The sequence below is a fragment of the Jaculus jaculus genome, chromosome 5, assembly GCF_020740685.1.
Source record: "Jaculus jaculus isolate mJacJac1 chromosome 5, mJacJac1.mat.Y.cur, whole genome shotgun sequence".
Taxonomy (NCBI): domain Eukaryota; kingdom Metazoa; phylum Chordata; class Mammalia; order Rodentia; family Dipodidae; genus Jaculus; species Jaculus jaculus.
This window is the reverse complement of record NC_059106.1, coordinates 6,189,221-6,210,158: the sequence shown is the minus strand read 5'-3', so window position 1 is coordinate 6,210,158 and position 20,938 is coordinate 6,189,221. Positions and strand designations below refer to the sequence as shown.

At 42.4% G+C, this 20,938-nt stretch overlaps 1 protein-coding gene across 6 annotated transcripts in view; it reads left to right on the top strand.

Moving 5' to 3' along the window:
• The window catches only part of Sap130 (Sin3A associated protein 130), a 59,921-nt gene that overhangs the window by 21,287 nt on the left and 17,696 nt on the right, over window positions 1–20,938 (top strand). For all 6 annotated transcript variants that reach the window (XM_004668178.2, XM_045150407.1, XM_045150410.1 and 3 more), the window contains exons 8-13: window positions 2,059–2,206; window positions 2,376–2,466; window positions 2,684–2,788; window positions 7,481–7,622; window positions 14,086–14,207; window positions 17,613–17,915. In XM_004668178.2, coding sequence (XP_004668235.1) covers window positions 2,059–2,206; window positions 2,376–2,466; window positions 2,684–2,788; window positions 7,481–7,622; window positions 14,086–14,207; window positions 17,613–17,915 — 911 coding nt within the window. The remainder of the gene's footprint in view (window positions 1–2,058; window positions 2,207–2,375; window positions 2,467–2,683; window positions 2,789–7,480; window positions 7,623–14,085; window positions 14,208–17,612; window positions 17,916–20,938) is intronic.

The window sequence follows — 20,938 nt, the reverse complement described above, 5'->3', positions numbered from 1 at the left end:
CTTTCCTTAGGAAAGATCAAAAATACATAATATATCAACCTCATTTTCTCACAAATTGAAGTGTATTCATTTTGAGTAAGATGGGAGGCCAGGCATGGTAGCACAGGCCTTTAATCCCAGCACTCAGGAAGATCACTGCGAGTCTGACACCAATCTGAGACTGCATACAAGTTGCCTGGCATGAGGATCCTACTTTGAAAAACCCAAAAGAAAAAAGAAAGATGGGAGGATCTGGATCTGACTTCAGAATTTCTTTTTCTTTTTCTTTTTTTAACATTTTAAAATATTTATTTGAGAGAACAAGAAGTTGGGGGGGGGGGAGAGAATGGGTGCACCAGGATATATAGCCACTGCAAATGAAATGCAGATACATGTGCCACTTTATGGATCTGGCTTACATGGGTCCTGGGGAATTGAACTTGGGTTGGCTTTGCACGTAAGCACCTTAACTGCTAAGCCATCTCTCCAGCCCTTTTTACTTTTTTTGAGGTATGGTCTTGCTGTATTCCCAGGCTGACCTACAATTCACTATGTAGTCTCTGAAACACAACGTCGCCTGGCTGGCTTTCTTTTTTCTTTTTTTTTTTTTTCCCGAGGTAGGGTCTCACTCTGGTCCAGGCTGACCTGGAATTAACTCTGTCATCTCAGGGTGGCCTTGAACTCATGGCAGTCCTCCTACTTCTGCCTCCCAAGTGCTGGGATTAAAGGCATGTGCCATCATGCCTGGCTTTTCTTTCTTTCTTTCTTTTTTTTTTTTTTTTTAATGGTTAGGATCTGAATTTCAAAGCCATTCTGGGATATATTGTTAACCCTTGTTTCAGAAAACCAGTACCTGGGGATATAGCTGTTCAAGGCCCTGGCTTCAACTCTCAGCACTGCCAGAAAAAAAGAAATGCTCACAGGTTATTTTAGAGTGCAGGGAGTATAAGGTCAGTAGTGGAACATTTCTTTGGCTCTGGGTTCCTTCCTCAGCATGAAATACATGATCCTGTAAGCAGATGCACAAGGTGGCCTATGTATCTGGCATTTGTTTACAGTGGCTAGGGGCCCTGGTGCCTGGATCATAGTGTTACCTACGTCATGCCAAAATAATAGCCTATTCATTTTGTGGCACATATTGATACATTGTGAAATAAAACTTAGGGAAATTTCAAGGGAAAACCCTATTGGGAGCTGGTTATGGTGGCACACACCTTTAATCCCAGTGCTCGAGAGGTAGAGGTAGGATCGCAGTGATTTTTTGAGGCCAGTTTGGGGCTATAGAGTGAGGTCTAGGTCAGCCTGGGCTAAAGTGAGACCTTACCTTCAAAAAACAAAAACAGAAGTCAGGTGTGTTGTTGCACACCTTTAATCCCAGCACTTGGGAGGCAAAGGTAGAGGGATTGCTGAGAGTTTGAGCCACTCTGAGACTACATAGTGAATTTCAGGTCAGCCTGAGCTAGAATGAGACCCTACCATGGAAAACCAAAACCTTCTAAAAACAAAAAAAAATGGTGGAGCGATGGCTTAGCTGTTAAGGCGTATGCCTGCAAAGCCAAAGGACCCAGTTTTGATTCCCCAGGACCCACGTTAGCAGATGCACGAGGTGTTGCACGGGTCTGGAGTTTGTTTGCAGTGCCTGGAGGCCCTGTTGTGCCCCTTCTGTCTCCCTCTTTCTCTGTCAAATAAATAAATAACATATTAAAATAAACACACAAAACAATAATACCATGCCTTTAATGCCAGCACTCAGGAGGTAGAGGTAAGAGGATTGCCCTGAGTTCGAGGCCACCCTGAGACTCCATAGTGAACCCAAGTCAGCATGGGCTAGAATGGGACCCTATGTCGGGAAAACCTAAAAAAAAAAAAAGAAAGCAAGAGAGAGAAAAGAGATACCCATTGGGCCTTTTCTTTCATTGGTGTGACTGAAGACTAAGTATTGTTTTCAGCTGTGGATTCCACAGGATCAACACTATGAAATAAAATATGCATGACTATACTCTAGTAGAAGATACTAAGGGACCTTGACTGCTTTGATTGTGTCTTGTCGTAAGTGACAAAGTTTCTTTTTGTCTTCAGTCGGCCAGCTTTATCTATCCAGCACCCACCATCTGCAGCAGTTAGTATTCAGCGTCCTGCCCACTCTCGGGATGTGACAACTAGAATTACACTGCCATCTCATCCTGCGCTAGGGACGCCAAAACAGCAGCTTCACACGATGGCTCAGGTAAAAACAGGTGAAGAAAGCCACGTGTGCAGTCCTGGGATGGGAAGGGGGGATAAGCCAGTGTTGTGCCAGCTTGTATAGGACTTGGCAGTATGAAGCTAGTGATCCCTTTTAAATGAGGTGGAGTGGGAGATTTTCTTACTTGTAACTGTGTGGGGTTCCCTCACAGAAAACCATCTTCAGTACTGGCACACCTGTGGCTGCAGCTACAGTCGCACCTATTTTGGCAACCAACACCCTTCCTTCAGCAACCACAGCCGGTAAGTCAGTAATCCTGCTCTTCTTTCTACCATGAAAAAGAAGATGGAAGGGGTGAGGTAATTTTCATTCTTCATCTTCAGAGAAATAAGTACCAGTGGCTAGAAAACTCTTTTCCCAAGAGCTTTCCCAAATTCCTTAAGAATATATATATGTATATAAGAATATATAACTTGTTCAGACCACTGTTGAAGAATTTTCTTTCTTCACTCTTTCCAGGATCTGTATCGCATACACAAGCTCCCACAAGTACAATTGTTACCATGACAATGCCCTCCCATTCATCCCATGCTACAGCTGTGACCACCTCAAATATCCCAGTTGGTAAGTGCAGTATGTTTTTCCTGAGAAGCTGCCTCTGTAACTGATTAGGCCTCCAGGTCATATATACGTGTAAGTGCTGTATTATACTGTTGACTTTCTAAACCATGCTGAATTTGATGTTTCTCTTAAAAATTTTTTAATTTATTTGGGAGAAAGAAAGTGGCAGAGTGAGAGAGAATGGGCATACCAGGGCCTATAGCCACTGCAAATGAACACTAGATACATGCCTCACCTTGAGCATCAGGCTTACATGGGTACTGGGGCAATTGAACCTGGGTCCTTAGGCTTTGCAGGCAAGCACCTTGACCTCTCAAGCCATCCCACCAGCCCTGAATTTGACTGTAAAATTTTATATTTGAATTTATTTATTTACTTATTTGTGAGAGAGAAAGTGGAAGAAAGAGAGAGAGGCAGAGACAGAGAATGGGTGCACCAGGATCTTCAGCCATGCAAATGAACTCCACATGCATGCACAAGCTGTGCATATGGCTTACATGGGTCCTGGGAATCAAACCTGGGTCATGACTACCCTTATTGTAGGTTTTCAGTATCAGGGATGTGTTCCCCCCCATGGAGTGGGCCTCCAGTCCAATTGGAGGGCAGTTGGTTTCCACCATGACAGACATGCCACTCTTGCACCCGTTGGCTCATTTGGCCTGGCTGGTCAAATGTAAGTCTTGTAGTGCTCACTTTTGAGTATCTTCACTGGTGATTTCTCTCTTTTCCATTGAGCTGCCTGCTGCGTGGCTTTTTCCAGCTTTCTGTCAGCTGGTCTACATGGAGGAGGTTTTTAGCTCAGCTCCTGCAGGATTTCTCAGTGACCTTGTAGCCCAAGTATGTGGAGTTTTCAGCAGTAGAGTCTTACTGTCTATTCCTGGTGAGAAACCAAGGGTCTCGGCAATGGCCTGTAATGTTTGGGGGCATCAGGGACCTCTCTGGCCAACAATTCACTGGAAGGTATCCTGTCCCTGGCACTGCAAATTTTCTAGTAACAATCTATGGCTCCTGTGTGTTCCATTGTCCAGAAAAGTAGTTTCCATATGTTTTATTTATATCCTCTTAGATTTTGATTAGCCCTCCCTCCATCTTACCTTTACTCAATCTCTTCCCCTGGCCTCACTTGGGCCTTTTCAGCCCCATTAATCTTTTCTTCTACTTACATATATACAATACCATCCTATTAAGTACCCCTCTTCCGTCCTTTCTATTCCTTTTATATCTCTTTTCTAGCTTACTGGCCTCTGCTACTGAGTTTCCGTCCTACTCACACAGAAGTCCAGTCATTTGTAACTAGGATCCACATATGAGCAAGAACATGCAATATTAGGCTTTGTGGGCCTGGGTTACCTCACTTTCCAGATCCATCTATTTTCCTGTAAATTTCATAACTTCATTTTTCTTTACCACTGAGTAGGACCACATTGTATAAATGTGCCACATCTTCATTATCCACTCATCAGTTGAGGGATCTAGGCTGGTACCATTTCCTAGCTATTGTGAATTGAGTGGCAATAAACATGGTTGAGCAAGTATCTCTACGGTACTGAGATGAGTCCTTAGGATATACGCCTAGGACTGCTATAGCTGGGTCCTATGGTAGATCTATTTTTAGTTGTCTCAGGAACCTCCACACTGATATTCACAATGGCTGGACCAGATTGCATTCCCAACCAACAGTGTAGAAGGGTTCCCCTTTTTCTGCATCCTTGCTAGCATTTATGGTCATTTGTTTTCATGGTGATAGTCAATCTCACAGGAGTGAGATGGAATGTCAATGTAGTTTTTTTTTAATTTTTTTTTTTTTTACAATTTATTTATTTGAGACAGAAAGGCAGAGAGAGAGAGAGAGAGAGAGAGAGAGAGAGAGAAAGAGAAAGAGAGAAAGAGAATGGGTGAGCCAGGGCTTCCAGCCACTGCAAACGAACTCTGGATGTATGCGCCCCCTTGTGCATCGGGCTAATGTGGGTCCTCGGGAATCAAGCCTCTAACCGGGGTCCTTAGGCTTCACAGGAAAGCGCTTAACTGCTAAGCCATCTCTCCAGCCCATCAATGTAGTTTTTAATCTGCATTTCCCTGATGACTAGGGATGTAGAACACTTTTATGATTTTTTTTTTTTTTTTTTTTTTTTTTTTGTTTTTCAAGGTAGGATCTCGTTCTAGCCCAGGCTGACCTGGAATTCACTGTGTAGTCTTAGCTTGGCCTTGAACTCACAGTCATCCTCCTACCTCTGCCTCCCGAGTGCTGGGATTAAAGGCGTGTGCTTCCATGCCTGGCATTATTTAGATGTTTATATGCCATTGTGTTTTTTCATTTGAGAACTCTATTTGGTTCCATAGCCCATTTTTAAATTGTTTGTTTGAGTTCTTATTATTAAGTTTTTTAAGTTCTTTGTATATCCTGGATATTAATCCTTGTCAAATGTATAGCTGGTAAAGGTTTTCTCCCATTCTGTAGGTTGCCTTTTTGCTTATTCACAGTATCCTTTGCTGTACAAAACCTTTGTAATTTCATGAGGTCCCAGCAGTTAATCTGTGGTTTTATTGCCTGAGCAGTTGGAGTTATATTCAGAAAGTCTTTGCCAAGACCAATATGTTGAAGGGTTTCCCCTACTTTTTCCTCTAGCAATTTCAGTCTCAGGTCTGATATTAAGGTCTTTGATCCATTTGGACTTAATTCTTGTGCATGGAGAGAGAGAGGCTTTATTTTCATCTTTCTACAGATACATATCCAGTTTTCCCAGCACCATTTGCTGAAGACGCTGTCTTTTCTCCAATGAGTATTTTTGTCATTTTGTCAAATATCAGGTGGCTATAGCTATCCGGGCTTACATCTGGGTCCTCTGTTCTGTTCCATTGATCTACATGTCTGTTTTTATGCCAGCACCATGCTGTTTTTGTCACTATGGTTTTTTAGTGTAGGTTAAAATCAAGGTTGGTGATAGCACCAGCCTTATTTTTGTTGCATGGTTGCCATTTTTACAGTATTGATTCTTCTGATACAAGAACAAGGAATCATTTTCTGGTTTACATGATAGTGTCCACAGGCTATAAGAGCAAAGCAAAGACTAATCTTTTTTTTTCTTAATATTTTATTTTTGTTTATTTGAAAGAGTGAAAGAGGCAGATAGAGAGAATGGGCACATCAGAGCCTCTGACCACAGCAAATGAACTCCAGATGCGTATGCCCCCATGTGCATCTGGGTTACATGGGTACTAGGGAATTGATCCTGGATCCATAGGGTTTGCAGGCACCCTGATCGCTAAGCCATTTCTCCATCTCCCAGACTAATCTCTTAACTTTGATACTCGGGAGCCTCACTCGGGTGAATGCAGCTATGAAGAAGCCTTGACCAAGCAACAGGAGGCGGTTGCATCCTCCAGGGACTCCCTGGTTCCTCTCAATCCCTGCCCTGTGAAGAATAATAGGTTGAATCTTAGCCAGGCTTGGTGTACTTGGAAAGTAGAAGCCGGAGAATTACCCTTGGCTGCATAATGAGTTCACAGTAAGCCTGGGCTGGAAAGATGCATCATCAGTTAAAGTGCTTGCCTGCAAGGCAGAGGACCCAGGTTTGGTTCTCCAGGGTCCATGTACCAGACAAGGTAGTGCATGCATGTGGAGTTTGTTTGAAGCAGCACAAGGCCCTAATGTACACCTTTCCCTTTCTCTCTGCTTCTCTCAAATAAACAATTAAAAATAAATATTTTAAAAACTTCAGGCTGGGTGTGGTGGCACACATCTTTAATCCCAGCACTCAGGAAGCAGAAGTAGTAGGATCATTGATTTGGACTGCAGAGTAAATTCTAGGTCAACTTGGGCTGCAGCAAGACCATACCCAAAAAAAGGGGGGGGGTCTAGGGAGATGGCTCATTGGATAAAAGCACCTCACTGTGCAAGTGTGAGGCCCAGAGTTTGGATTCTCATCCTCTTTGCAAGACTAGATGCTCTAGAGAGCTTCTGTAATCCCAGCATATCAACAGCAAGAAGGGAGGTGGAGACAAAGGAATCCATCGGAAACTGAGGCCAGGTAGCCTGGCAAATGAAACTGAGATCAAGAGACCCTGCCACAAATGAGGTGGGAGGCAAAGATGGTCACTCAGACTTGTCCTCGTACCTCCATAGATAGGCTGTGCCACGCAAGAGCCTGATTGATGCACTCGAGCAAGAATGCACAGACACCAAACTATCCCCTCAAGTTGCTTTTCTTCAGTGGCACGGGTCTTCATAAGACATCACCCTAGAAGCAAACTCACTAGAAGTACAAGAGGCCATAAATGTGCTGATTGCTGAATTCCTTTTTTCTTTTCTTTCTTTCTTTTCTTCCCCCATAAGTGGGGTTTCACTCTAGCTCACGCTGATCTGGAATTCACAATGTAGTTTCAGGCTGGCCTTGAACTCATATGCGATCCTCCTACCTCTGCCTCCCAAGTGCTGGGATTAAAGGCGTGCGCCACCATGCCTGGCTCCTGCATGTATTTTTTGGAACAAGGTGTAGCCTAAGATAGCCCCACAGTCCTCTTAGCCCTGCTTCCTGAGTGCTAAATTGTAGGTGTGAAGCACTGCCAAGCATCCTGGAATTGCAATGAGAAGTCTTGGCTTTAAACTGTATTTGTAAGAATGCTGCTAGCCAAGGATGTTGGCATGCCAGGGAAAGCCCAGGAGTGGTAGTGAAGTTGATATTTTACTATTTGTAGCTAAGGTGGTGCCTCAGCAGATCACACACACTTCTCCTCGGATCCAGCCTGATTACCCTGCAGAGAGGAGTAGCCTGATTCCCATTTCAGGACATCGGGCCTCTCCAAATCCAGTGGCCATGGAAACCCGAAGTGACAACAGGTAAGAGGCATTGTACCAGTTACCCTTCTCCCTTGTGCTGTTAATTGTTTGGATTTTTCAGTATAACTAAATGTTCTATAACTATGGCATGTGTTTATTTTTTTTTTTAATTTTTTTTGCCTGAAACTAACACAATATTTAATTTCCATCTCAGTGTTAGGAAATGTGCTGGTATTTTTGCTTGTTTGTTTGGTTTTTCTGAGATAGAGTTTTGCTGTAGCCCAGGTTTATCTGTTATTAGTCTCTGGCTGGCCCTGACTTTACAGGAATCTACCTATCTCTGCCTTCCTCCAAGTTCTGGGATTAAAGGCATGTGCCACCATGGATGTTCTTCTAGTATCCATTTCTTAAAAAAAAAAAAAAACAACAGGCCTGGAGAGCTTACTGGCTGGCGCTTGCCTGCAAAGCCTAAATACTCATGTTCAAATTTCCAGGTCCCAGGTAAGCCAGACAACAGTGACACAAGCATACTAGTGTCACATGTGCGCACGAGGGAGCACACGCGTCTGGAGTTTGTTTGCAGCAGCTGAAGGCCCTGGCGTATATACCCATCCCCCCCACAATAAAAGAATTAATAAATTGAAACCAATTTAGCTGGGTGTGCTGGCACATGCCATTAATCCCAGCACTTGGGTGGCAGAAGTAGGAGGATTGCCATGAGTTCGAGGCCACCCTGAGAGTGCATAGTGAATTCCAGGTCAGCCTAAGCCAGAGTGAGACCCTATCTTGAAAAACCAAAAAACAAAAAAAAAAACAAAAAACAATTTATTGGAGAGCAAGATTGAGAAGGAGAGATGCAATGGTTCTACTTGAGCACCTGGCTTATGTATGTACTGGGGAGTTAGGCAGGCAGGCAGGCAGTCGCCTTAACCACTAAGCCATCTTTCCAGCCCTGGTATCCATTTATTTCTTTTGTGTGTTCAGTTTTTTCTTTGCTTTTGATTTTTTTTTTCCCGAGGTGGGGTCTCACTCTAGACCAGGCTGATCTGGAATTCACTATGTAGTCTCAGGGTGGCTGTGAACTTACGGCAGTCCTCCTACTTCTGCTGCCCGAGTGCTGGGATGGAAGGCGTGTGCCACTGCGCCTGACTTGCTCTTGAACCATTTTTGAGTAAGGATTGCAGCATTGTGACCTTTGGTCCATAAATACTTCCACTTGTTACTCCTACAAACAATACGTTCTCTTAAATGGTTACAAATGCCTGAGATGATTCTTGTGTGAGGGGCTGTGGGCCCACTTGGTGCCCTTTGCACTTGCCTGTGGAGGTTGGCCTCCAGTGGCTACAGGGGAAAGGTTGGTGTCATGTTGTATCTTGAGCCAGAGTCTCTTACTGATCCTAGAGCTTGCTGTTTTTCTTGAGCTCTGATGATTCTCTCGTATCTGCTCCCCTACAAAACTGGAATTACAGACATGTGTGGTCATACCCAATTATTTATTCAGGTCCTGGGAAATGTGGGTTTCTTAGGACTCTTCAAGGCCTCATGCTTATACAAGAAATGTACTTAAGCCTTGAGCTGTCTTTCCAGCCCTTGAAATAATTCTTTACCTTTCCATTCTCTTTTCTGCACTGACATTATTGAGTGTTAAAGAGAGTATTGAGAAGCCAGTTGTTTTGTTGAATACCCTTATAATTTGGTAATTTGGTTTGTTTCCTCATGGTTACATTTAGGTTTAGGTTACCTTTTTTTTTAATTTTTATTAGCATTTTTCATGATTATAAAAAAATCCTGTGTTAATTTCCTCCCTCCCCCCCACACTTTCTCCTTTGAAATTCCATTCTCCATCATATTACCTCCCCATCACAATCATTGTACTTACATATATACAATATCAACCTATTAAGTACCCTCCTCCCTTCCTTTCTCTCTCTTTTTTTTAAGGTAGGGTCTCACTCTAGCCCAGGCTGATCTGGAATTCACTCTGTAGTCACAGGCTGGCCTCAAACTCACAGTGATCCTCTCGAATGCTGGGATTAAAGGCGTGTGCCTCCAAGCCCGGCTTTTAGGTTACATTTTTTTTATTTGAGGTAGGGTCTCACTCTAGTCCAGGCTGAACTGAAACTCACCCTGTAATTCCAGGCTGACCTTGAGTTCATAGTGATTCTCTTAACCTCTACTTCCCAAGTGCTGGGTTTAAAGGCCTGCACACCAGACCTGGCTTTTTTTTTTTTTTAAGTGTTTTTTTTTTTTTTCTTTCTTATGAGAGAGATAGAAAGTGAGTAGGGGCATACCAGAATCTCTTGTCACTGCAGATGAACTCCAGACACACATACCACTTTGTGCATCTTGCTTTACATGGATGTTAGAGAATTAAACCTGGGCTGGCATGCTTTGCAAGCATGTACCTCATTTCTTTCTTTTGGTTTTTCGAGGTACGGTGTTACTCTAAGCTCAGGTTGACCTAGAACTCACTCTGCAGTCCCAAGCTGGCCTCAAACCCACAACAATCCTCCTACCTCTGCCTCCTGAGTGCTGGTATTAAAGGCGTGCGCCACCACGCCCAGTACACATTTTTCTCTTGTGTCTATATGGAAATACTTTATGACTATAAATACTCTGTTCCCCAATAAACTTCTGCTCAGTATTTTTTAGTATTATGATAGAGCATGGCTATACTATTAATGTGATAGTTGCAAAGTAATGACTTCTGTTGTTTCCTCTACATTAATAAGTTAGCATTCTGAGCTGAAGAAACTCGTATTGGCCACATTTATTTTGAGTTTGTGTGTGTGTGTGTGTGTGTGTGTGTGTGTGTGTGTGTGTGTGTGTGTTGTTTTCTTTTTTCAAGGTAGGGTCTTACTCTTACCCAGGCTGACCTGGAATTCACCAGGCTGGCCTTCAACACACATTGATCCTCCTGCCTCTGCCTCCTAAGTGCTGGGATTAAGGGCATGTGCCACCATACCCATTTATTCAGTACTGCCATCTATTTTAGAGCTCAAGTGGTTTCCTCCCTTGGGGCCCCTTAAGACCACCTCTGTGGGGTTCATAATTTCCATTCTGTTCAGGCCGTTCCTTAGATATTCCAGGTCTTATTAATTAAGTTCTGGAATTTACTGTTTTTCATGGAGCCCTTTGCATCATTTGGAAACCAACATCTAGGCATTATCTCTGCTTTTGCTGTACTGTGGGTAGGTAGCATGTGAATATACATAATATCTCAGTTCTGCCTCATTCCACATTTGTCTCTTTTCCTCAGTGTGAATCCTATACAGTAAGAGAATGCTCATGGCTTTAGTATAGTAGCCTTATGCTTATGTGCCTTGCTGAGCACTCGTTTTAACTCTAAAAGCTTGTAAATCCCTTGGATTTTCTTGGTAGGTGTTTATATTTCATCTACAAATGAAGACTTTATTAATTAATTAATTAATTTATTTATTTATTTTTATTTACTAGAGGGAGGGAGGAAGGGAGGGAGAGAGAGAGAGAATGGGCACACCAGGGCCACTAGCCACACTGTAAATGAACTCCAGATGCATGCACCACCATGTGCATCTGGCTTATATGGGTTCTGGGGAGTTGAACCTAGGTCTTTAGGCTCCACGGGCAGTGGTAAGCCATCGCTTCAGCCCAGGACTTTTTTTTTTTTTTTTTTTTTTTTTTTTTGTGGTAGTGGTGGTTATTTCTTAGCAGTTGGGCAATGCTTTATTTATTTATTTATCTATTTAATAAGCAGAAAGAATGAACATGTGCACGCCAGGGCCTCTAGCCATTGCAAACGAATTCCAGATGCATGAGCCACTTTGTGCTTCTGTCTTTTTGTGGGTACTGGGGAATCGAATCCTGGCCATCAGTCTTTGTAAGCAAACACTTTTAAATACAGAGCTATCTCTCTAGCCCTTGTTTCCATTTATTTTATTTTATTTTGGAGGTAGGGGCTTGCTCTAGCCCAGGCTACCTGGAACACACTTTGTAGTCTCAAGGTGGCTTCAGACTCATAGTGATCCTCCTACTTCTGCCTCCCAAGTGCTGGAACTAAAGGTATGATCCACCATACCCAGCCTCTTTTCTTTTTCATTTTTTGGGGGAGTGTTTCCGAGGTAGAATCTCACTCTAGCCCAGGCTGACCTGGAATTTATTATGTAGTCTCAGGGTGGCCTTGAACTCTTGGCAATCCTCCTACCTATGCCTCCCAAGTGCTGGGAATAACGGCGTGCACCACCACGCCCGGCTTCTGTTTCCATTTTTAATATATTTTTTGGGGGTAAGGGTTAGTTAGTTTTCAGTGGAATGTACATAGAATAGATGGTGAGCCTTCTCTTCTTTTTTTCTTTGTTGTTGTTGTTGTTGTTTGTTTGTTTTTTCAATATAAAAGGTCTCACTCTAGCCCAGGCTGATCTGGAACTGACTCTTTAGTTTCAGGCTGGCCCCGGACTCACAGCAACCCTTCTACCTCTGCCTCCTGAATGTTGGGATTACTTTTCTTTGGATTTTATATCATGAATTGTATGAATGCTATTACATATTTTTTGTGTTTTTTTTTTTTTTTTCCCGAGGTGGGGTCTCACTCTAGCCCAGGCTGACCTGGAATTCACTATGGAGTCTCAGGGTGGCCTTAAACTCACGGTGATCCTCCTACCTCTACCTCCCGAGTGCTGGGATTAAAGGTGTGCCACCACGCCTGGCTCTATTACATATTTGTAAAACTTTATTTATATATTTATTTGAGAGAGAGAAAGAGGCAGAGAGAGGGGGGAGATAGAATGGGCATGTCAGGCCTCCATCCACTACAAACAAACTCCAGAAACATGTGCCCCCTTGTGCATCTGGCTTACATGAGTCCTAGGGAATACAACCGAGGTCCTTTGGCTTTGCAGGCAAATGCCTTAACCACTATGCCATCTCTCCAGCCCACTATTACATATTTTTGTAACTTTTGAAATGATTAGGTGTTTTTGGGATTCTTATGAATCGAAATTCTGATGTTGAATCACTCCTTTCTTCCTGTGATAAACTACTTAATATACTGTGATATATTTAATTTTATATAGTACTTCCTTTTTTTCCCCTCTAAGTAGGGTCTCACTTTAGCCCAGTCTGACCTCGAATTCACTTTGTATTCTCAGGGGCTGGCCTCGAACTCAGAGCAATCCTCCTACCTTTGCCTCCTGAGTGCTGGGATTAAAGGCGTGCACCACCTTGGTCGGCAGTACTTCCTTTATTTAGAAATTTTTTGCATTTAATTCTAGAGAGTTAGATTGTTTATTATCTTCTCTCGAACTTTTCCCTGTACAGTTTCAGCACACCCAGCCTAAGCAGTGTGCCCCATTTCCTGAGAGAGGCCAGAGCTCTCACTGTCCGTGCACAATTGCCTTGGCCTGGATTAGGCCTAGTGGGGCACATCACCTTCTGCCCCAGGCTTCTCCATGGTTCATTGCATGGAGCACTGAGATACTCTACGTTAGTGCAAGTCAGTGCCCTGTGGGCCCATGGGAACCACGGCTACTCTGCTCTGTCCTCCTTTGCCTTTCTTGCACCTCTTGCTTCCACAGATTGGGCTTGTTCAGGGCAGACCCTGACCCATCTTGAGAGGACCAAGAATGTCTAATCAGTAAATGATGCTGAGTTAAAAATTGGTGCACCCATTCATATTCTCTCTCTCCCAACCCTCCCCCCATGTCTCTTCCTGTCTCTCAAATAAATGAAATAAAATAAAAAATTTTAAATTCCTTTGAAGGAATTTTTCTTTGCATACCTGTTTGATATACCAAACAGTGGGAGGAAACTCAGAAGTCTTGACTAGAGTTGGTTTAAAATAAGACATGTTTATCCATACAGTAGACTGAAAGAGTGATAAGTTATAAGCAAAAGCTAATGGGCAGTTGGGAGGAGTGTTGTAGATCTGCAGTCACTAGGTCTCCATCAATACCTTTTGGAGAATTATGTAGTTAAGTGACATAGTAGTTTCCTATAGGGTTGGGACAAGAAAAAAAGTTGCATCTCGTGTCTTTTTTTATTTTTATTTCTTATATTTCTGGTCTCTGAGTCTCTCAAACAGTGTGTATGAAATTAGGATTATCTATTATATAGGTCTGAACAAATTTTTCAGTAAAAGTAGTATATGCTTTGTGTATTTCAAACGTAATTAAGCAAGAATTTCTTGACGAGTGAGTAAGTTTGAAATAAGCCTTGCCATGTTGCTCAGACTGATCTCAAATTTGTAGGCTCAAATGTTTTTCCTGCCTCAGATAACTGGGTTTTTTATGACTGTCTTGACAGTTGTTCTCAAAAGTCACCCATAAAAGTGTCATCTGCTTTTTTTACATTTATTAACATAGGTATTTATACTAATAACCTAATTTTTTATGTTCTCATGGTATGTGTCCCTTGGTCTTCCGGTAGGCACAGTTGGGAAAATCTGGGGTATGGTGGTCATGAAGGATGTCAGGAGACTCTGGGGGACAGGATCATTTGACACTAAAGGAAATAATTGTGTTTCATATGATCTGTGCTGTGTTTCTAGACCATCTGTTCCTGTTCAGTTCCAGTATTTTTTGCCAACTTACCCACCCTCTGCATACCCATTGGCTGCACACACCTACACCCCGATCACCAGTTCTGTGTCCACTATCCGCCAGTACCCAGGTATGAGCCCTCCTCTTGAGAAGACTGCACATCTTCATTTTTGCCAGAACTGAGTATTTCTAATGTGGGATAAATTCTTTCCAGATTCAGATAAGACTAAAATGTAAAGCTTCAATCATCTTTTTATCCATGAAATAGTTTTATTTGATCCTAAGGATAATAATTTTTATCATGTCTTAGAATGATATCATTGTTTAAATCTGTAGTTTATAGGGTACTTGTTGTTCTTGTTACTTTAATCCTGGTAGTTTTGCACCTCACCAGCCTGATTTGTAAATAGCCATCTTTTCTTGTTATGGTTGTTAAATAGGGTCTCATTACCCAGACGGACTCTAGCACCCAGATCCCGGGAGCACTGACATGACCCCGGTGCCTGGTTTTTATGTGGTAATGGATATCAAGCCCACTGCGTTCTGCATACTAGGCAAGCTCTGTGTGTACTAACTGAGCTACACCCAGACCTTTGCATACTAATTTTTTGGCAGTCTGGGAATAATTAAGTCTGGCCTTCGTGAGGTCAGCACTTGGAAGGCAGAGTAGAAGGATCACCATGAGTTCGAGGCCACCTTGAGACTATATAGTAAATTCTAGGTCAGCTTGGACTAGAGTGAAACCCTACCTTGAAAAGCAAAATAAAAAAAGAGGGGAAAGCCTGAAGTATGTACAACTTCTACATACATGATCCTCAGAAAGCCTTGTCCAGATTTTGACCTCGATGTGGTGGGTGTGTCTATAATCTCAGCACGAAGGAGACCGAGGCAGAAGGACACAGATTCGAGGCCAGGTTAGGCTATGTAGGGAGTTCCAGGCAAGCCTGGGCTACTTAGCAAAAGCCTGTGTAAAAGCATGTGTTTAGGACTAGGATGGTGCTTGGTTAGTAGAGTGCGTAGCGTACATGACTCTCAGCGTCACATCAAGCAGGTGTGTTGGCAGAAACCTATAGTCTCAGCCCTAACGGTGGAAGCAAGAGGATAAGAAGTTCAAAGTCATCCTTTGCCATATAAGGAGTTGGAGGCTACCTGAGATGTATTAAACCTGTCTCAATATACATATGTTAATTACTAAAATATAAAATGCCAGGCTGGAGAGATGGCAGTTGCCTGCAAAGCCTAACAGCCTGGGTTCAATTTCCCAGTACACCCTTAAAGCCAGATGCACAGTGCCACGTGTATTTGGAGTTCTTTGCAAGAGGCTAGATTCCTTGGCATGCCCATTCATAGTTTCTCTTTCTGTCTGTCTCTATCATAAATAAATAAATAAAATATTTAAAAAATTAATTTTGCCCAGCATGGTAGCACACACCTTTAATCCCAGTACTTGGGAGGCGGAGATAGGAGGGTCACCGTGAGCTTGAGGCCACCCTGAGACTACATAGTGAATTCCCTGTCAGCCTGGACTAGAGTAAGACCCTACCTCAAAGAAAAAAAGAAAGAAAGAAAGAAAGAAAGAAAGAAAGAAAGAAAGAAAGAAAGAAAGAAAGAAAGAAAGATTAACTTAATTTATCTTTTAAAAAAATTTATTTGAGCTGGGTGAGGTGGAACATGCCTTTTGTCCCAGTACCTGGGAGGCAGAAATAGGAGAATTGCCATGAATTCAAAGCCACTTGAGACTATATAGTAAGCTACAGATGAGCCTGGACCCAGAGCGAGACCTCACCTCAAAAAACCAACCAAACACAATTGTTTGGAACAAGGCCTTGCACGTTCCCATGTAGTCCAAGATGGCTTCGGATTCTTCATAATCCCTCTGCTTCAGCCTCTTGAGTGCTAGTCTAGGTTTGTGTTACTACACCCAGCTGATCTCTTGTTTTCATGGTGTATGTGGGGTGCTGAGGACTTTTATTTTAATGCTACCACAAAATATAAAAATATAACTTTATGTTCTCTTGAAGAATGCTGTTCAAATATTTCAGGCATAGCTTTGGAAACAGGTTCTTTTTTCAGTTATTCTGGACTGATAATAGCCCTTTTCTGTTCTTTGTTCCTTTCTTTGTTTTTCTTTCTTTCTTTTTCATTTTCATTTTCTTTTTCTTTTCCTTTTCCTTTTCCTTTTTTTTTTTTTGTGATAAGACTCTAGACCAGGGCCTTGTACATGCTGATCAGCTGCTGCACTTCTGTGCTGCTTGCTCCCCATTCCCCCCATGGTCTCTGGTGTTGTTTCCTTAGCTTGAACAGTAAGTGCTGTTACAGTCATCATATGTAGAGAACATGCAATTTGCATTGTGGGAAAACAAGCTGCTATTCTCCAGTGGATTTAAACCATTCGAAATTTTTACCTACTGTATTTCAGAAGTGCATATGATAGTATTTATATCAATTAAATCAAAGATTTTTGACCTGGTTCCTATGTGCTTATTTCATAAGTTTATATTCATCTTTAGGTATAATGCCTGGGTAATATTATATAGATAATTTTTAAAATATTTTTTGTTTTTTAATTTATTTGAGAGAGAAGGAGGCAGATGAGGGAGAGAGAATGGTCACACCGGGACCACCAGCCACTGCAAATGAACTCTAGATGCATGTGCCACCTTGTGCATCTGGCTTACATGGGTCCTAGGGAATTGAACTGGATCCTTTGGCCTTGCAGGCCTGCACCTCAAGTGCTAAGCCATCTTTCCATCCCTGTTCTTAAAATATTTTGAAGGCAGGGCTGGACATGGTGGCACCCACCTTTAATCCCAGCACTCTGGCAGTAGAGGTAGGATAATTGCTGTGAGTTCAAAGCTTGTGGTAATGGGAGACCCTACCTCAAAAAGAAATTAAAATTAAAATATTTTAAAGGCACTGTAGCTCAGGCAGAGCTGGAATATGTAACCCAGGCTGACCCCAAACTCATAGAACCCTTTCACTCAGCTTCCTAACTTCTGAGATATGTGTGTGTGAGCAAACACATCCAGCTTTTGAAAGTTATCTTATTTGTAATAATTTGTAGGAAGATTATATCAAATGGGTAGGAATTGAAAGAAATAACCCAAGTGCATACTTTTAAGTATCAATACGTCTTACTGTGTTTTGTATTATTGCTGGGAATTGAACCCTGGGTCCTGTGCATGCTAGGTAAAACACTGTAACACTTTGTGCATCTAGCATTATGTGGGTACTGGGGATTCAAACCCAGGTCAGTAAGCTTTGAAAATAATTGCCCTTAACTACTGAACCATCTCCCAGCCCTGTGTTTTTGTTTACTTTTGTTTTCACTTTTAGGGATTGAACCCTGGGCTTTGTTCGTGCTAGGTAAATAAGCTCTACCACTGAGCTACAGTTTACCCCATGTTTTGTTTTCTAAACTAAAGACTTTGATGTTTACTGGAAAAATGGTTTTCCTTTTGTTGTTTTTCTCCATATGTGGATTGTGTCTGACCAGAGCTTACCTTCTTGTTGTGACCTTTTGCATCATTTGTAGTTTCAGCTCAGGCTCCAAACTCGGCTATCACAGCTCAGACTGGTGTAGGGGTGGCATCCACAGTCCACTTGAACCCCATGCAGTTGATGACAGTGGACGCATCTCATGCTCGACATATCCAGGGGATCCAGCCAGCACCTATCAGTACACAGGGAATCCAGCCAGCCCCCATTGGGACACCAGGGATCCAGCCAGCACCAATTGGCACGCAGGGAATCCACTCAGCAACCCCAATGAGCACACAGGGGCTTCAGCCTGCAACAATGGGTAGTCAGCAGCCGCAGCCTGAAGGAAAGACCTCAGGTAAATTGAACTCTGTATGGAAGCGAAGAAGTACACTGGATGGACGTGGTGGCACTAGTCTCTAACCCCAGCACTCTGAGGCAGAGGTAGGGGATCACTGAGTTCTGGGACAGCCTGATGCTACATAGTGAATTTCAAGTCGCCCTGGGCTAGAGCAAGACTCTACCTCAAACAAACAAAAAGTCACTATTTTGGGGATGGAAAGATGGCTTAGCAGTCAAAGTTGCTTGTTCACAAAGTCTGCTGGCCTGGATTCAGCCCCCCCCCCAAAAAAAAAACAAGTGGTACACCTGGCTTTCTGTTTGTACTGGCCACTTTCTGGCTTTGTGACTTCAGGTAATGTCTCTACGCTTGAGTGTCTTTGTAAGATAAGTTGTTTAGAATTTTTAGGTTCAGTGTAAATATTAGAACTAATACATGTTGGGGGTGGGGAGGGAGGGAATTACCATGGGATATATTTTATAATCATGGAAAATGTTAATAAAAATTAAAAAAAAAAAAAGAAATAATACATGTTAAGCTGGGCATGGTGGCGCAGGCCTTTAATCCCAGCACTCGGGAGGCAGAGGAGAGTATTGCTGTGAGTTCGAGGCCATCATGAGAACACACAGTGAATTCTAGGTCAGCCTGAGCTAGAGTGAAACCCTGCCTCAGAAAAACAAAAAAATAAATAGTATATGTTGTGGTAGAGAGATGCCACAGCAGTTAAAGGTGCTTTCTTGTAAAGCCTGGTGGCTTGGGTTCAATTTCCAGTTCACCATTCATACAAATGTACAGTTTGTTTGCAGTGGCAAGAGGTCCTGGTGTGTCCATATACCTCTCTTTCTCAAATAAAAATAATGCCCCCAGACACAAAATGGCCTGGATATCCATGACCTCACAGTGCCAGACACTCCTTACACAAGACCATCATAATAGAAAAAGATCATGACATCAAAGTAAAAGAGAGACTGATTGAGAGGTGGAGAGGATATGATGGAGAATGGAATTTCAAAGAGAAAGTTGGGGGAGGGAGGGCATTACCATGGGATATTGTCTACAATCATGGAAATTGTTGATAAAAAAAAAAAAATGAGCCAGGCATGGTGGTACACACCTTTAATCCCAGCACTTGGTAGGGTGATTGCTGTGAGTTCGAGGCCACCCTGAGACTACCTAGTGAATTCCAGGTCAGCCTGGGCTAGAGTGAGCCCCTACCTCAAAAAATAATAATAAATAAAAATAATTTTTGTTTATTTATTTATTTATTTGAAAGTGAAAGTGAGAGAATAGGTGTCAGGGCCTCCAGCTGATATCCAGATGCATGCACCACTTTGTGCACCTGACCTACATGGGTCCTGGGGAATTGAACCTGAGCCCTTAGGCTTTGTAGGCAAGTATCTTAACTACTAAACTATCTTTTCAACCCATAAAAATTTTTACTTTTTTATTCATTTATATTGTTATTATTGTTATTATTATTGGTTATTCAAGGTTGGGTTTCACTTTAGTCCAGTTTGACCTGCAATTCCCTATGTAGTCTCAGAGTGGCCTTTAACTCTTGGTGATCCTCCTACCTCTGCCTCCCGAGTGCTGGGATTAAAGGTGTGTGCCAACATGCCTGGCTATATATGTTTTTAATTTTTAACTTTTATTTATTTGAAAGAGAGAGAATGGGCAAGCCAGGACCTCCAGCCACTTTAAATGAACTCCAGATGCATGCGCTCCATTGTGCATATGGCTTGCGTGGGTCCTGTGGGATCAAATCCGTGGGATTGAACTGGGGTCCTCTGGCTTTGCAGGCAAATGCCTTAACTGCTAAGCCATCTCTCCAGCCCAAAAATATTTTTAAAAATATACCTCATAGTACCCCAGAACTTGACTAGCCACTTCCTGAGACAGCCCATAGCCCATATCCAATTAACTGCTCCTCTGGTTCACTTGAGCTTAAAGGCAATACCCACCACCATAAGGTTATGAATACCTTTGCAAGGGCAAGGCACACACTGAGCTGCCTGACCATTTGGGAACTGCTTGCTGGTGAGTTGCCCCCCTCCCCCCACACCCTAGCCCTTGCTCTCCATATGGGTTCTTTATCCTTTCCAGCTCCCCACAGAGCAGGAGCTCTAAACTTTCTGTTTCTCTGTTCTTTCTAAAGCTTTCTTAAGTCTTCCACATGGAATCTCTAGCCTCCTGGGTGCATTTCCTTGGTTTTGTACATTCCTCAGTAAATATAATAATTTAAAAATTAAAAAAAAAAAGAAATAGTAAGCCAGGTGTGATGGTGCACACTTTTAATTCTGGCACTCCCAGCACAGAGGTAGGAGGATCTCTGTGGTTTAGAGAACAACCTGAGATTACATAGTGAATTCTAGGTCAGCCTGAGTTGAGTGAGACCTTACCTCAAAAAAATAAGTAAAAAAGAAAGTATATGTAATGTAAAGGTTTAGTGTGTATTTGTACTTCCTGAGACGAGTTCTAAAAAAAGGAGAGTTAAAAAGGAACAAATTTAAGTTTCTCATTCCATTTTCCATTTTCTTCAGTTGTAGTAAAGCTTTAAAACTTTTTATTACTGCTATCTAACATTGTCAATGTTAATAAAATAATTCATTGGGTTTGGAGCATTAATTAGTTTCTTTTTTAGCATATGTGTCTGAAGTTTTGGAGTTTTTTCACATAGGTAGGAGGCCTTGGTGTGTCCATTTTCTCCCTCTCTCTTAAATAAATACTAAAAAACTAAAAAAAAATCAAACCAAGGGCTGAGGAGATGGCTCAGTGGTTAAAAGTGTTTGCCACTTAAGCATGAGAGCCTGTCAAGCTGTAGGAACCCAGAGCCCTAACAAAAGATGCATATGACCATGACCACACACGTATGTAACCCCAGTCCTCAGGTGGCAGAAACTAGAGAATGTTTGTGGTTTGCTGATGGACAGATCCAGGTTAAGGGAGACTGTCTCAAGAAAATTCATGGATGAGTGATAAGAGAAGTATACTGAAGTTCTCCTCTGGCCTTTGCATACAAGTGAATGGGGCATGTACATCTG